General features: G+C 34.4%; 2 protein-coding genes and 3 long non-coding RNA genes across 25 annotated transcripts in view; 3 read left to right on the top strand and 2 right to left on the bottom strand.

Annotated features, from left to right (window-relative positions):
* The window catches only part of LOC127862577 (uncharacterized), a 178,451-nt gene that overhangs the window by 17,774 nt on the left and 143,645 nt on the right, over positions 1–17,032 (top strand). The gene's annotated exons all lie outside the window — the stretch shown is intronic.
* LOC127862575 (uncharacterized) overlaps positions 1–17,032 on the bottom strand; it is a 105,046-nt gene that overhangs the window by 16,128 nt on the left and 71,886 nt on the right. The gene's annotated exons all lie outside the window — the stretch shown is intronic.
* Positions 1–17,032, top strand: part of LOC127862565 (uncharacterized) — a 293,520-nt gene that overhangs the window by 219,967 nt on the left and 56,521 nt on the right. The window lies entirely within an intron of this gene.
* LOC127862574 (uncharacterized) lies at positions 5,728–12,216 on the bottom strand. Its single transcript, XR_008040676.1, has 6 exons — positions 12,119–12,216; positions 11,494–11,594; positions 10,957–11,047; positions 8,636–8,722; positions 7,088–7,208; positions 5,728–6,494 (listed from the first exon to the last, which is right to left on the bottom strand). It is a non-coding gene; the product is annotated as an uncharacterized LOC127862574 (long non-coding RNA).
* LOC127862572 (perlucin-like) overlaps positions 13,488–17,032 on the top strand; it is a 9,473-nt gene continuing 5,928 nt past the window's right edge. Inside the window, exons 1-3 of one of the 2 annotated variants that reach the window (XM_052401772.1) lie at positions 13,488–13,645; positions 14,147–14,241; positions 14,739–14,829. In XM_052401772.1, coding sequence (XP_052257732.1) covers positions 13,597–13,645; positions 14,147–14,241; positions 14,739–14,829 — 235 coding nt within the window. In that variant the 5' untranslated portion in view covers positions 13,488–13,596. The remainder of the gene's footprint in view (positions 13,646–14,146; positions 14,242–14,738; positions 14,830–17,032) is intronic. The other variant, XM_052401771.1, reaches the window with a different exon arrangement.

Genomic DNA, 17,032 nt, shown 5'->3' with positions numbered 1-17,032 from the left:
GAAGGAGCCGTAGCAGAAGTAGTATAATTCGTTATGTTGTTGTTGTTATTATGATGTTAGTTGTTGCAACATAAGCTGCGGTGGCGGGGCACTAGCGAATATAAATCAATTAGGGCTTACTTGAGAGAAAATTATATTTATTAACTTAAACACGAAGACATAAAAACTGAGAACCCAAAAATGCGGTATACACAAAATGTAGCTGCCTTAATATAAAACTATCCTATAATACTATCACATGACCCACATGTAGGATATTAGCTTGGGCATATGTAGTCTAAAGGATATGACGTAATAAGTTGATCAAGAGCTATGTTTGTCAGAGGAAAATCCATATTGACCTGATATAGAAATAGTGTATATATTATTTGAAGTATTATTAACTGTCATTGTTTTATATGGCTTATGTTGTTACATGTACATTAAACAAACATCGATGCAATTACTGAAAAAAGAAAGTGTATCTAGGTACCTTAATTAAGATAAATATTAATTCTAACAGAGATCCAAACTATGCGCTACAGCAAAATTGATTTAATATTTTTCTAGATCTGAGCAAAATTGATTAAATATTATCTTGATCTGAATTGTTTAACTATACCAAATATCTGACATCATTGTAATTTTTTTTATATACGCCATCTTTGCAACTTACATTTTGTTAACAACCATGCTAAGTTTGGTATATATAATAAATTTACCATATATGGAACATGACTAAAGTCATGCACGTGGTAATTTCAAAACAAAACAAAATGCTTCCCATTTAAACACGTGTCTTTTTGCAAATAACTATGAACTGATCTCTTAACCACTTACATGTCAACGCTTCCTCCGCGTTTCTACTCCCATCCATCCCCATTATTATCTTTCTTTTCCGAGAAGTATCTTTATTCCCGGTTTCCTCCATCGTTTCCCAAAACGTTAATGTTTAGTCAAAAGTTGAAGTGTAGAATGATCCAAAAGTACGAAGCTATCGGTAAACCTCACGAAGTGTGTAAACCGTACTGAACATGCCTAACGCGTTTAAAGTAAGATAGTAGATAAGTCTGTTGCATTTATACAGTCTGCAAAATAGATAACTTTAAAGAAATCAATCCATGAATAGATTGAGTGCCGGCCATTTTATATTTACCGGTGCGTTACTACTCAGAGGTTGTGGACTCAAAGGTCTTTGAACAACTGTTTTCATTCTACATGATTTGCACTTATATATGCATAATCATGTAATTATTGCTATTTCATTTTGTTCCCTACCATGATATACTTACAAAAGTCATGTTGGTTGATATTGTAAATTATTAAGTATTGCATGAGCTTCGTTCCAGAAAAAATATTGTTCGCTTTTGTTATTAACGTTGCACATTCAACTCGCAGGATATCAACGAAACGCAATCAGATATAAACTTTAAATTTGAATAATTGGAAAGAAAAAACGTAAATACGTAATGTACCATATCAGGACACATATAATATACTATTATGTAGTATCCTTTATATCTACGTCTGCAAGTGTGCAGTTTGAGTATACTTGTACCTAATTATATGCACTTAATTTTTCATTCATGTATTTATTATGAAAACAACAGCAAATATACGTGTATGTAAACTGTTTTGATTTGAACGCTCTTCACAGCTATTCAGCAATATACATCTCATGTTAATTGATTTTAATACATTTTATTTATCTAAACAAGAAATGGGGCGACTTTATTATGCGTATTAACATGAACAAAATGTCTCCATCATAAATGAAGATGATCTCCGCGTTGTCCCATTATTATATATATTATATATATATCGTCATTCGTGTAGTCTAGTATGCTTAGCCCAACTCCTTCTTTTAGAATGTTACCAAATTCATTCTTATACGCACATTTTTGTCTTTAACATTTAATGAATACGTGATGTCGTAAAGAAAACACATACACAAGCTTTTACAATAAATTGTTTCTTTGAAGAATTTTTTGCAATTATTATTGGTGCTATGATCATGAAGTGAAATATATTGTAAACTTTTCGTAGCAAACGGCAGCCATTTTAACCCAGACTGTTTTCTTTTCGGCGTAGCTATCTCACCCAGCTATTCACCTTAGCAGACCTGTGTAAGCCACCAATCAATTTGAATATAATAAAATTTCCCGCCGGTAGGCCTAAAACTTGTCGCAGACGAAAACATGCAATCTACAAACAGTTTTAACATTTACATTAATATGTTATTGGATCGACTTTCTATGAAAGGGTATGAAAGGGATACTACAGTTCGTTTAGCAACGATGTTAACTGCGTAGTCAGCATGAAACAATTTTATCTCTAATGATAAGCTTGAGAGATAGAGCAGTTTCACGCTCAACTCTTGATATCAATAAAGTATGTGAGTGCCCCTTTATGATAAGAAGTGTGTCAGCGCCAGAGCGTTTGGACTTTTTGGATTTTTAATTTTAAAATCATATAGGAATTGTTGTTCAATAAACTGATATACGCTCCGACGCACATATTAAAAAAATCGAAATTGACTTTTAAACACGTAAATGTATAAAACTTTAAACAAACCGTCGTTCCAGCAGTGGAATCGTTACCCTCATTTTAATGCTTTGCATTCCAACCCGCAAGGTATAAAGGTCAGTTTGCGGTCAGTTACAGAAATCGTTATGAAAATGCTATCGCGAAAACTCTGTGAACTTGAAGATTATTTTGATCAAAAAGATATAAAATGAAGATATTCGGCGATATTATGATCGTATGTCAATCAAAGATTCTTAATGTGTTTTCAACAATTGCATGATAAGTTTTGATTTATTTAATAAGAAATATTCAAACATATAAACCAATTTATTAAGCATGAGCGCGGTGAATCACGATACTATTAATAATGGAACCAAATAACAATGACCGACAAACCACAAAAACAGATCTGTTCAAATATCATACATATTTCAAATATGTACGGATGATTTATGTGTTGCCGGCTGAAATATAGGCTTTTATTTATATTGATTCTACTTGTGATTTTCTTTTCTTATCAATAATATCTAATAAAGCGAAATAAGCCACGAAATCTGGCGCAAAACCCCAAAAATGATTTGCGTGTGATGCAGAACTGCGCAATAAAAAAGGCATTCGCTTTCTTTGATCCCATAGTAAACTTTTGATCGTTCATCAACACCGACCACACTCAACGCCGTATTTTTGTTAAAGATATTTCTTGTTATACCATTACAATCGTTGTAAAAATAAACAATACGCGAAAACCGGTCTTCAGTAGAATATATGACCTCGCGTCGAAACCCAATCTTCAGACACTATGCGACCCAATCTCCACGCAGAGTTGTCGTTCCTTGCCCTCACATACAACTCTGCGAAATGCTCAGCTTGCCATTTTGTCTATAAAATAGGTAAAACCGAACAAACGCATTCAATGTATATTTGATTGGATATTTAAGATCGCATGCATTAAATTAAGAAATATGACTTTTAAATGTACGATAAATCGTGCAAAAACTTGCGAGTTTTAATGCAACTCTTTGGAACTAATTTATTGCCCATTTACGCAGATGGAATCATTCCACGCACTTCACAAATGTAAACAATTGAACATATTTTTTTTAGTGACGTTAGGAATTGCTTCGACGTGTGTATGTATGTTGGTTTCTTAACATAAAAAAAACATATCATTTTTATAATAATGAATTAAGACTGATATAAGATATCATGGTATGAGATGGTTTCTTTAAGACAGTGAATGCAATGTAACCGTCGTGCAAGAGATTGTTTATTCTGTAACGTCAATGATGAACGCTTGGAATGATCATGACATAAATGAGACGCTTTCATAACAATAGTCCGTTCTGAGCCCAACACAGAGGTGAATGTAATGTAACCGTCGTGCAACAGATTGTATGCGACCTCGCGTTACGTTATTGTAAAAGTATTCATGTTGGTTAGCCGAATGGAATTGACCTCTCATACACTTTAGAAAACGTTATTCAATGAAACGTAATGTTGTGGTGAGCTATCGGGTAATAAGGCGGGGTAAAGACGATGTGTATCATAAATGAGAACGGGCCATTCACTGTATAACTAAGATACACAATACATAGTTACGTCTGTCTACAAAATATCGACCGGTTGCAAAAGTTGTATACACATAAAACAATAGAATAAAGCTTGGCAATAAATGATTACTTTCAAAGCCGATCATTCCACCCCTTTCTTTCGATTATCGATCTTAATTTATTATTGTTTTTAAGTACAAACCTAACAGACAGTGGTTTAATTTAATCAAGGAATACGTTAACAGGATTACGGATTAATGTTAATTAAAGGTTGAATAATGTTTTTAATTCGTAACACATACGAAGAATAACTTATTCAGTAAACGATTACAAAGACAGTAACACCTGTCTGAAAAGTCGCTTAAATGGTTTCTTTTAGCTACATGCTTCATTGAACGAATATTAGTAAGGCAAAACACAAAACTTTAAAAAAACAACACAAGAGACATGGTAAATTAATTACAAATGGCTTTTGCTTTGACTCTGTAACACATTTAATGTACGGTGACCTATGCAGAAGTTCCAGAGATCAGGAACATTTAAGGTTGGTTGTAATATTTTGAAAAAAAAACAACAACAACAAAACATGCTAAGTCTAACGGTAACAGTTTCGGAATGAAAATAAGCCAACTATATTATGTTTTGATATTGTTCTAAGAAGAAAACAAGCTTTGTTTGTATTGTATGTGGTGCATGAAGTGTGTTCATAAATGTATATGCCATCTTACTTTAATGTTAATAATGTTCTCTACGTCAACTAGAGATGTGAACTACAAATATGAAAAGTGTGCTTACATGTATCAAATCCATGTTGTCTTGTTTTTTGTACCAAGTCATGATTGATTGTATCGTTAACAGTATGCTACATTATTATTGGTCATACAATAAGCTTATATCATGTATGGAATTGTTAATATTTTGTTCTAAATCAACATTTGTTTGCAAGACGACAAACGAAAATTGGTAACACTTTGCTAAAAGGAATTCGCGTCAAGTAGCCTGTATGTATAGTGGAAATACAATAGTTACAAAGTACTATACATTGAAATGTATTTTTGATGTTCTATTAGTTTTTCACCCAAGCAAAGTGTTTTGAAATAACAAACGTGTTTGAATTCGACTTATTCGTTGTGTATCCTTCCATGGTTGAAATTAGTTCCTAATAATTAAGAGTTGATTGTTTCTTCTTCGAAATTTTTCTGCCAAATACCGGCGTGTTTATTAATCCGATTGATTTCTTGGCTAAATCAGTTGAATAGTCGAATGCATTATGCTAGATATACTACAAATCTGCGGTAAAATTACAAGTTAAATTATCAGAGACAAATTTGCAGAATTAGTATTTCTCTTGGCCGGAATATATCGGTCAGGTGTTAAACACAGACCAACGAGTAACACATAAAATACAATACACTTTACTAATTACTAACTGTTTCAAGTTGCCAACCCTCTATTTTGTTAACACATTAATTGGTACCTACCTTGATCAGGAAGGAATAACTAAAATGCGTGTTCCATGGTGTACAGGGCAGGGGAAATTCCGACACGATAACACATTAACATTTGCCTAATTGTTAAACTGCAAGGTTATGTATTAGTAACCATACTATACTATCGAACACATCTTCCTGAACCCATGACCACCCGGTCGCTTGGCAAACACCTTATCCATTACACTACGGCTACCTCGTTCATAGTTTATTCACATCCCTAGAGAACGCTGGGGGTGGGTACAATGTATGAAATTAGACGATTTTAATCTAAGTTCATGACAGGTTTAAATTTTGAAATAAATACATATTGAATACACAGTGAAACTCTATAATACTGTTCAGGCATTTTTCTCAATTTTGCATATATATTAATACATGACTATAAACAAAACACACCAATATACATTAAATGATAAAAGCTGGATTACCACCTAAGAACAGCCAGTGGTAATGCCTCAATATGAGCATGTCCGATATGACTGTTGTTTTAATAGATTTCAACATGTGCGTATAGTTTACATGATTTTCTTCACCAAATCTCATCTGATGTGTGTATAAAGTGTCTACGCGCTTCAACATGTGTGGGACAATACACGATACACGATTGGCAATCATACCTGGGAACCCATCTATTGGCGTCCTAGTATGTATTGCATCATTAGATCCTGCATGGAATCACCTGTCTTTATTATCAAGTGTGTCTTTCAGTTAGGCCCACCTTATTATTATCAAACGCCTTTGACTTTATGTCGCTATTCTTTTTTATATTAAAAAATATCCAACTAAGCTGAAGCCTTTTATCTTACCAAGTACGTCATGTCTAATATTAATATTCATTGGTACATTAATTACACATATTCGTCCTTGTACACAAAAGAAGTAAGAAAGTGTCAAGATGTCATCTCATCGATATTAGCCAACAGTCTCGACCTCAGTGTTGCGTGCACTGAAATAGACGGGAAGTCATACTGGGCCCAATATTATGATGTTTGTCCACCGCTAATATGCAGACATGTATCATTTAATGTTTGAAATCATTGCTCAAATTCTTTTCGAGTTCGGCATATTGTTTATATCAATACATTTGTGTTTGAGATGTGCTCATCGGGAATTAACAACAAAAAAAACATCACGTCGACGGTTTTCCAATCACAGTGCAGCTTTTTACGTGAAAGTGAAAACAGCGCATAATGTTCAATCATTGCGAAATGCAGTATGCCGCGTTAATTAATTAGGTCAGTAGAATACTACTAATTAAAACAAGTGTTAGTAAACAAATAAAATTTACTGGAAGTATTCAAATGTGCATGTGTACGATCAATAGCGCATATAAAGACATTTTAATTGTGCAACTACCACTGTGCTGATTTTAAGGCGCAAACATGTGCATTTTGTTTTAATCTGCCTTGATTTCTGGTAAATTGCCCCCATATACACTTTAAAGTACAGTCAATACAATTAAGTTATGGTGTGAACGTTGGAATTCGAATGCAAATCAAATATACAACACGTGCACTAATAACAAGAAACAACCCACACCTTAGTTCGCAAAGAGGGGGGTAGTGAGCTGTACATTCAATGTCAGCCCATCTGAACTCATAGATTGATGCAAACAACCCACAGTCTTCACCTGGGTGGAAATGGTCATTCGACTCAAAGTCTGAAATACACATTCGTGGACAGGACGTTTAGACATACGCCTTAAACAAATCACTGGTATATCAAACGTTTAGATGATAACACATACTAGTAGCGTACGTTTTATTTAAGGCAAGTGATCAACTGCATATACAGAACTTAATATTCACAAGAACATTGTAACTAAGTTAAAACTACACAAATAAGAGTCATCACATATAAACCGTCAATACGGAATCCGGATAGTGCCATCTATAATTTCGCCCTTCTTTCATCAAGGGCGACACACGACACACGAAGCGATGCACGATATTTTGTGCGACACACGAAGCGACACACCATATTTTGCGCGATACACGAAGCGATACACGATATTTTATTATTCAAATATCGCCTACATTATCCTACTTTCGTGTATCGCGGTCTTATTTCATACCGCGACACACGACACACGAAGCGATACTCGATATTTTGCGCGATACTCAAAGCGACACACGATATTTTGCGCGATACACGAAGCGACACGCGATATTTGTACTGTTCAAATATCGCCGTAATAACAGCGCCAGTCGACTCTCGCGTTTTCAAAAAATCAGGGGAGACAAAAATGGAATATTGATAATAAATGGTTAAAAATTAATGTAACACCGTTTAAAACACACGAGAGTCGACAGGCAATATTATTACAGCGATATTTGAATGGTACAAATATCGCGTGTCGCTTCGAGTTTCGCGCAAAATATCGTGTGGGCGATATTTGAATAAAAAATATCGTGTGTCGCTTCTTGTGTCGCGCAAAATATTGTGTGTCGCTTCGTGTTTCGTATGTCGCCCTTTGAACGCGAGACACGATATTTTGCGCGATACTCAAAGCGACACACGATATTTGCGCGATACATGAAGCAACACACGATATTTTGCGCGATACACGTAGCAACACGCGATATTTACCACGATATATCGCATGTTGGGCTACCTACACAAGGGCGATATTTCGTGGTACATTCTCGCGCGTCGCTTCGTGTATCGCGCAAAATATAGTGTGTCGCTTCGTGTGTCGCGCAAAATATCGTGTATCGCTTCGTGTGTAGTGTGTCGCCCTTGATGAAAGAAGGGCGAGACTATAGATGGCACTATCCGGATTCAATACGTCAAGGCATGACAATTAGTTCTTACATCAGTAAGCCATTATATGCTTCCATCATTTTGAGTTGCTTTATATGAATTTATTATTTAATGAATCACTCTTTGAGGGCGAATAAGACGCGAGCGACATGGATTCAAAAACACTGTCTTTCTATAAGGGGACTTGAATGGCTGAGCTTCTGAAAAATGTTGATAAATGCCATGTGGCGTTAAAATAAAGGACGTACTATATTCGTGATAAGATGACCGGTTTACATGGTAAGATAACCATACAAACCAAAGCTAACTGAAACGTTCAGTAACCTGTATATTCAGCCACAGTGTCATCGTCAAACCATCTCCAGACCCATTTCGCATCCCCGTCAGTAATGCCCAGCCACCAATGAATAGCTGATAAATATAATGCCTCGGTCACACTGTCACGAATAAGAGCTACGAATGAGCTACGATTCAATCGGCTACGAATGACTACGAAATTGTCAAAATTCGTAGGCCGCTACGATTTCATTACGGAGCACAACTAATTTACCATCAAAATGTTGGAAAACGGACAAGGAAAGGTACGGACTGCTACTGATCGACGCGATTTAGTACGGAGCGCCACAAATCGGTACGATCAAACTACGAATCCGCTACGGTCTGGTACGGGTAAGTACGAACTTGAACGGTCCGCTACGAAGCAGTGGGAATTGCGACGGACTGGTACGGACAGGTAGGAACGAACTACGATTGAACATTGCGCCCGCAGCCTCTTGTATTGTCATACACAGAATGCCTCCCAAAAAGAGAACATGCAAGCGGCAGCAACAGCGCGTAACAGAAATAATGGAATCAGCCGTATCTGGGGAAGAGTCTACCTCCTCCATCCAAACCAAGAGCCGGGTCGTCTTAAAAGCCAGTCTCTTATCCACCACCTCCTTTTTCTTCTCTGACCTGATGAAGTATGTAATTATTGATGTACACATATAGATTATGCTTAGGAAAGTATGATTAGTTTTGTATTTTATTATGTCGGCTATTAATTTAACAATTCTTAAATCACCTAAGAGAGCAATATTCAAAAGGCATATAGTGCAGACACTTACCTGCAAATAAAAAAAATGTATTACTAGTAAGTCAAATTCTAATATTTTCAAAATACGTAACCTATAGCACAAAGCTATACAAGTATATTCGATATTGAATCATCATTACCTCTGTGCATATTAATTGTCAAGCAGCTCGACTACGGCCTCTGCATTTTGTGCCATATCAATATCCAATTGAAACAAATTTATCGCAAACGCAATTTGCTGGCAGTTTATGATTGTTAACTCAACAAATGCAAGTACAGTTGCTTTATAATTTCAATGATGTATTTCAGTAGCAATTTATTGTAGTGGACCGTACATGTCCGTACTGTTTCGTGCGGAAATGTAGTACATCGTTCAAGATCGAGCAAATTCCTGCCTATCCGTAGTACAACGTACTAGAACCGTGGCTTTCCGTAGTATATCCGTGGAATAATCGTAGCTAATACGTAGCGTAACCGTACCGCTCCGTAGTTCTTCGTATCAATCCGTAGAAGTCCTTGAAAATCTTTGGGCCTACGAAAAGGTACGGACGACTACGGTGTCTTTACGAACTAGTACGGATCAGTACGGACTGCTACGGATACGCTACGGTCGATAAATTCGTAGCAATTTTTTTAACATGTTTAAAATTTGTCAAGAGTCGCTAAGGACATCCAAAAACTACTACGATTGATCACGGATCAAGTACGGAGAGCCACGGTCCAGTAAGGATAGCTACGAACTGTGCCGAAAAGTATTCGTAGCTCTTTCGTAGCTCTGATTCGTGACAGTGTGACCGAGGCATAAAGCAAACATCAACACATATAAAATAAACTTGACAATAGTCTTAAAAAACATGTTTTTGTTTATTAATTAAAAAAACTTGTTTTTGTTTATTATATTACTTGACGTCATGTAATAGATATGATCAACGCAACTCCAAAATAACTGTAAGGAGTCTTATTTAATGAACATTCAGTCTTAAAAACAAGTCGTGGACTTTTCTTATAGCGCTTGAGACACGATAACAACAGCGATGCACATTTCAAAATCTTAGCAAACTTGAGTATATTGTCATTATTAAAATATGTATTCAAAATAATATTACAATATAAATAAGGTATATCAGAATATAAACCGATCTTACTTACAAAAACAATTCTAAATAACTCCAAATGATCGAGTTAAAATTATAAGTGTATGTCCTTTACATCGATGACAAAACTCTAAATCTAAAATCACACTTTTAAATCAACCGCATTTCATAGGAAACACTCACTCACATCTGGAAAGCCGTTGCTGTTATTCAAAAATGTGGGCGTTTAGTTACGACAAAATCCGATTAAGGCCATGGAACTTTTAAGACAGTTGGATTGTAGCTTGATTCCAAACCAGAAAACCAGTTAATACAAGTAAATTTTGAAAGCTGAAGAAAGTGAATATATATATATATCACAACATCACCTAATAATATATGTTTACGCACCACAACTCGGAATAGTTATGCTGCACGATGAACTCCGATATCTGCAAACTTACTTCATGACTATCACACATTAAACTTAAGCTTACGTTTGCGTTCATTCAGCTGGTCCTTTATGAAGGCGTTTTCTTGCGCGTCATCCACGTGAATCAGATGACCTCCGCGCTGGCGACAGAATTGCTGCAATGCAGTGTCAAATTGTGTTGTACTAAATGTTTGTCAACATTTTCAAGTTCAAATACGTTTACCCTTGGCAGTATATTGATTGGAGAAACATATGCTAAGCTTTATGATTGTGGACTCAAGTTGACATCACATTTGAAGAAACACAAACGATGGCACCTTTTCGAAACAATTATTATTAGTACTTTAATTAAATGTGATATTTAAACTGATCTTTCAGCACCTTTGGCAAACTGACGTTGTCAAATTAAAGACATCACGTTCTCGTGATATTTACATATTTCAGTTAGATTTGAAGAGCCTGTTATGTTGCATAACAAGTGATAACATATGTTTCACACTGTGGCATTGCGTATTGTATTTCACTCGTCATCATTTAAAAACGCATTTAATAAAATATGGTATATCATGACAACGTGTATACGATCCCATATATTGTTTACCTCGGCGGTTGTGAAATCAAGTTAGTTGTCCTCGTGACCAAACAGGTAGCACGACCCATCGTGGGCTATCCAATCGTTTGGGTAGTTCGTGAATGTCCTTCCTGTACACAAGTACATGACAAAACATCACCTCTTAGGTTATAAGATTAGTTTTTATGATCTTAGATCAACGTTACAATAAGTAAACACATGATTGTGGTAATTGCGGTTTAAATTCCTTTGAGAAATATTTAAGATGAGATTATATTCATGTTAAGTGCTTAAGTTTGGAATTTTTGGAATAAATGCATTTCTATTTACGTGTTTATCAACCATGCCCAGAACGGCCGTTGACATATATTTCGTTTTTAATATAATGTAAATCAATTACATTCTAAATAAAATAAAATTATAGCCTAAATTTAAAAGAATTATTTCAAATCAAAATGTACACAAAGAGAAATACCGATGGTTAGTTTTGAATATCAAAAATAAGCGATCATAATTATCACACTGATTTAATCCAAATACATATTATTATATAGTCCTGTCAAAATATGTTTTGGTAAATAATATATGTTACAGCACCGCTTAAATAACCAGTACTATCACACATAGTTCAATATACACTCTTTCTAAAGCGTACCTGTATTACAGCCAACCAAACACGCAATTACTACGAATAACAACATAGTCGGTCTGGTCGGAAATGTTTACAGTAACCTTGCTTACTTAAGTGTCAGCATGTGTATGAAATGTTTAAACATCGTGCAAACAAGTGTATCATCTAATAGATCTAATCATCTCTTATCATCTAATAGAACAGTGTAAGGACGCTTGTACTTGTGCCTTCCTAAGGCTGAATTAAAGAAGCCTTTTAAAAAATTATGACATATTTTGAATTTTGTCATTTAACGCTTTATATTGATAAATTTAAACATTTGATCTAAAAAGGTCCAGTAAAAAAACAGGAATAAAATTAAAGAAAGAAATAATTAACCCTAAACTGGCCTCAAACCACTGACCTCTGAAGTAAAAGTATCGCTTAGACCACTCGGGCACCCGTGCTCATAAAATGAGTGATGTATTTAATACATTATATAAGCAATCCTCGTAGTATCACACAATATAACGAAAACAACAGAACTCTCCAAATTATTCAATCGTTTCTCGTTGCAACGCTTTATAATTGTCAGAGTTTTAAATCGTCAAAAGATGCATATAATAGATATTTTAGAGCATGGTAAATGTTCAGTGTTACTGTTTCCTCACAAATATCAAAACAACAATGACAAAGTTACCATTTTTTTATTTTGTCAATTAATCAAAACGTGAAAAGGCCCCTTTAAGATAATGAATACAGGTTGTGTTAAGATATAGTTGCATCATTACACGATGGAATAATTGCTTTAATGCGTCTACAAAAGCATAAAACGAAAACGGAACTAAAGTATTGCAATATTAATAACAAATACAACTGTTTTTCTCAGTATTATGAAGATTGCAATTGCACATGTAAACAAAAAATGTGCATGCATATAAATATAAACACTTCGCCACCCACAGTAACTTACATATATGTACTTTTCAAAACACGTCGTCATTTAATTCGCTTTGTTAATTACGAAACGGTGAGTATGAACAAAGACAGGTTGCTTAAATACTCAAATGTGTATGACGCAGATAGATTGTCAAACTTCAACCAGAATTTAAATTGGTGACATCTGTAGAGCCCTTATTGCGCTTTTAATGCGTTCGAATGAAAAGAACAGTGACCAAAGTGTGTCTATCTTAAGTGCGCATACTAAAAGCTCAATACATTTGTATGACTCATTATTCAGAAGCAAGACATTCTTTGAGAATCTCGAACATTTCCGATTTTATGTTCGCACATACAGTGTAGCTAAACAAATATGTGTATCCACCGCATATTTTATTCATGTTAACAATCACCGCTCAAAATAGAAAACGCGTTTGTTTTTCTCATTTCTTTCTGCTATAAGCCAAATGTTCAGTATAAAGTCTGAAATATTGCTATCTCCGTATTCTACATATCACGCTTAATGTTGATAAGGTCATAACCTTATATCTTGTTTCTTCGTAGTACAGGTCCCATTTACATGTATGCTGAAAATGAGTTGGATATTTATGTTTATGTTATTGCATCTCTGTGGTACGTTATTTGACATTGATTTCTTATGCAAAGAGCATTATGTACCAGTATGTAGTTTCCTATTAATTTTGAATAATATTAGTTTTTTGGCTTAAAAAGTAATTGAAAAACACCATTAATAGGTCATACTTATATATATTAAAAGGTTTTACATAATCATTTAGTTAAGAAATAGTCACCGGTATTATACAGTATACTTCCGTTAAAGTAAGGATTAGAAAATTGAATACACAATATTTGGTACAAAAATATGGTTAAAATTGGATTTGTTTATCATAAACATTATTAACTATAAGTGGTCATACAATAATACTGGAATCAATATTACAAACGCGCAAGTTAAACAAAACTGACTTTCTTTTATTGAAACACGATAAGTTTTTAATAAAAACTAAATTCGCAATACAAATTTCTCATAAAAACATTCTATTACAATTGATTGATAATGTATTCAATTAAAAGAGTTCATTTTCCGGAGAACACATTTAGTTTTTTTTGCAGATGAGGCTGTAGCAAACTGTAGAAATGATTTCATGAGTGCACTTGGGTCTTGTTACCATTTCGGAAATGTACCATTAGGATTTACACAGGCGGAGGTATGGCACAGTGCAATTTAAGTTTGACATCAAATATTTCGTTAACCATACATTTACATGGTTCGTCTATTTCGTTGATTGCATGGACATTTATCACGTTGTTTTTTTTTGGTAGATAAATGAGTTGATTATAACATAGCTTACTGAAACTTTTGAGAATGATTATCTATATAGCAGTAGTGTCTTAGCTTTAATCGAGTTATCTTCACATGACTGTTAAAAGTAAAGCCCAACATGTTTAAGAAACATGTTCTGGCTGATGCATATAAATGAGTATACATATTTTGTAATTACCATGTAATCCAAACATACAATTGTACAGTCATTTTAGCTCGGTACAACATGGATAAATCGTTCTTTTGGTTGATACGATGAGGAGGGTGGATTGTTTCTTCCTCCTTCCTTATATACCATATTTAAACATCTAAAGGATTTGACGCTTTGGTCATCATTTAAAGTTTTAGTCATTAAACGATGTATGTATTTATATTTTTCAGCATTATTGTCGCCAATATGAAGGGCATCTTGTTCACATCGATTCAGCGCAGGAGGATAGTTTCCTCAAGACCTACGCCAGTGGGCATCCAGGTACGTTTTGGTGTTGCAACTGTCGGTGTGCAAACACTCATTAGACAGTTATCGGGAGCAAACATATGGGCAACTAACACAGTGTATAAACCAATTGTATCATACCCGGATATTGCGATGTGATTGCCATGGCGTAACGGCAATATTTACATACCGCTGTTAATTTTGATACAAGTAAATGGATTAATACTGCAAACAAGTAAACTCTGTACTTTAGAAGTCGTAGAGAATTAAGTTTCCCTTGAAAACGTATAAATCCGCTTCGAAGAAGTTGTTGTTTATGAAAACATTGAAAATCACCGAAGAATGCTGGAAAACACATGCTGCTCTGTGCCAAAATATCCTTTTTTGTCTAAAATCTGTTTCGAAATATACATTTTTTTATGTAATATATTGCAATTGAAGTCAAATAACTGTTATGATACATATAATCTATCGGCATTTTGAATATACTAAGATATTGATTAAAATAAACAAGAGGGTTTTTTAAATGACTGTATCATATATTGCAGTGATGCTGTGTCATTGATTGCGATTACATTATATGCATTCTGTATCAATTATTGCGATAAATTTATGCCGATTATTCAGATTTTGTATCATTGATTGGTCGAATATTCACAAATATAGTTAACCTAGAAGAGCTTAAATTTATTCCAGATATATCTTCGTTGTAACTCATGTCCAGCACATTGTTATTGCTGTCCTTTGGTTGGCTGATGGGAGACATGGTTTTAGCTCATGTCAAGTGGTGTTCAGCAGTGATAGTTTTCATTTGGGTTGACGTGCAATATACCGTAGCAAAACTACCATCCAAGCCAAAAACTTCTATTGACTCGTACGTCATGTTTCTGTAAAATAGCAAAATTTAGTTCTATATTAATGTTTTCCAAGAAATGCAGAGAGTTAATATAAATCACCACAATAATCATTTCACCCCCATCATGATGATCATCAACATCGTTATCGTCAGTAAAGCTGGTATCAGCATTAGCAACAGCAACACCACCAGCAGCATAAACAGGTTCGCACTGGCAATCTGTGTTAAATTATGTGTGACCTGAGAGAGAAACAAGAAACGATATTTTCTTCAACATTAAAATGAAAGGGTAACCTTGATTTTGGATGATTTAGAATTCAACTTTATAATAAAAAGGGTAACCTTGATTTTGGATGATTTAAAATTTGCATTATTATTCCAAAACATAGGCACTTACGTGTGCGAATTACTGAAATCCCGGATTACTATAGGTCATGCAAAAGTGATTATAATGAATGCATATTATTATAGAACGAAGTTCAGCAAAAATAAATTTGAAATAAATAACGGACAGATATACCTGCACATTGTATTCCTTAAACCGAAAAGGGTTTTACAAAATTTCCACAGTCTCTTCACTTTTATTAACCAACACCGTTTACTGACTAACCGTCAGTGTTAAATATATGTAATAAATGAAGTGACTGAAACTGTTTCGTAGTTGTTTAAAACATTTAGAAGGACGAAATAATGACATGTTAATTTCAATCACATATTTAAAATCCTTATAATTCATACAGAATAATCTCTATAATAATAAAAATGATTGATTAAGTTTATGGAATAATTGATACGGAAGTAGAAGCACACGTGTGTAGTATTAAATGCATATATCTGATGTAAGAAAGAATCCCTAAAAAACGTTGTACTGATCGGAAGTGCACATTCTTAATCTAACATCTGATGTATAAATAGTTCTTGTAATTTGTTTAAACGCCAGTAGAACAAAGATTTCAAAACTAGATCATGACAATTTGACGAGATGTTCGATGATCAGTAACGAATTTCATCCTTTTTTCAATACATACGATGCATAACAGCATGCCTGAGAAATCTGCTTTCAAATCTGAATATTACAGCCTGTTTGAAGACCATCATAATGACAAAAAAGGAAAATAATTTACCTTTCTAGCAACGCACGTATGCCAACTATTCATTTCGCCATGACAATCACATCGCAACATCCGGGTATGATAAATCGGTTTATACACGGTGACTAATATATATTTTAAAGATATCATTCGAAGTCTCATTCGATGTCAACAGGAACGGTTAATACCTATTGGCTTTCTAAATAGTGTCAAAAAATGCGAACGTTAAAATCAGGATCAAATAAACCGCTTAATTAATAAAGTAAAACTAATTGAAGGCATTTAACACATA

The sequence above is a fragment of the Dreissena polymorpha genome, chromosome 16 (genome assembly GCF_020536995.1).
Source record: "Dreissena polymorpha isolate Duluth1 chromosome 16, UMN_Dpol_1.0, whole genome shotgun sequence".
Taxonomy (NCBI): domain Eukaryota; kingdom Metazoa; phylum Mollusca; class Bivalvia; order Myida; family Dreissenidae; genus Dreissena; species Dreissena polymorpha.
This window is presented reverse-complemented; position numbering and strand designations above follow the sequence as displayed.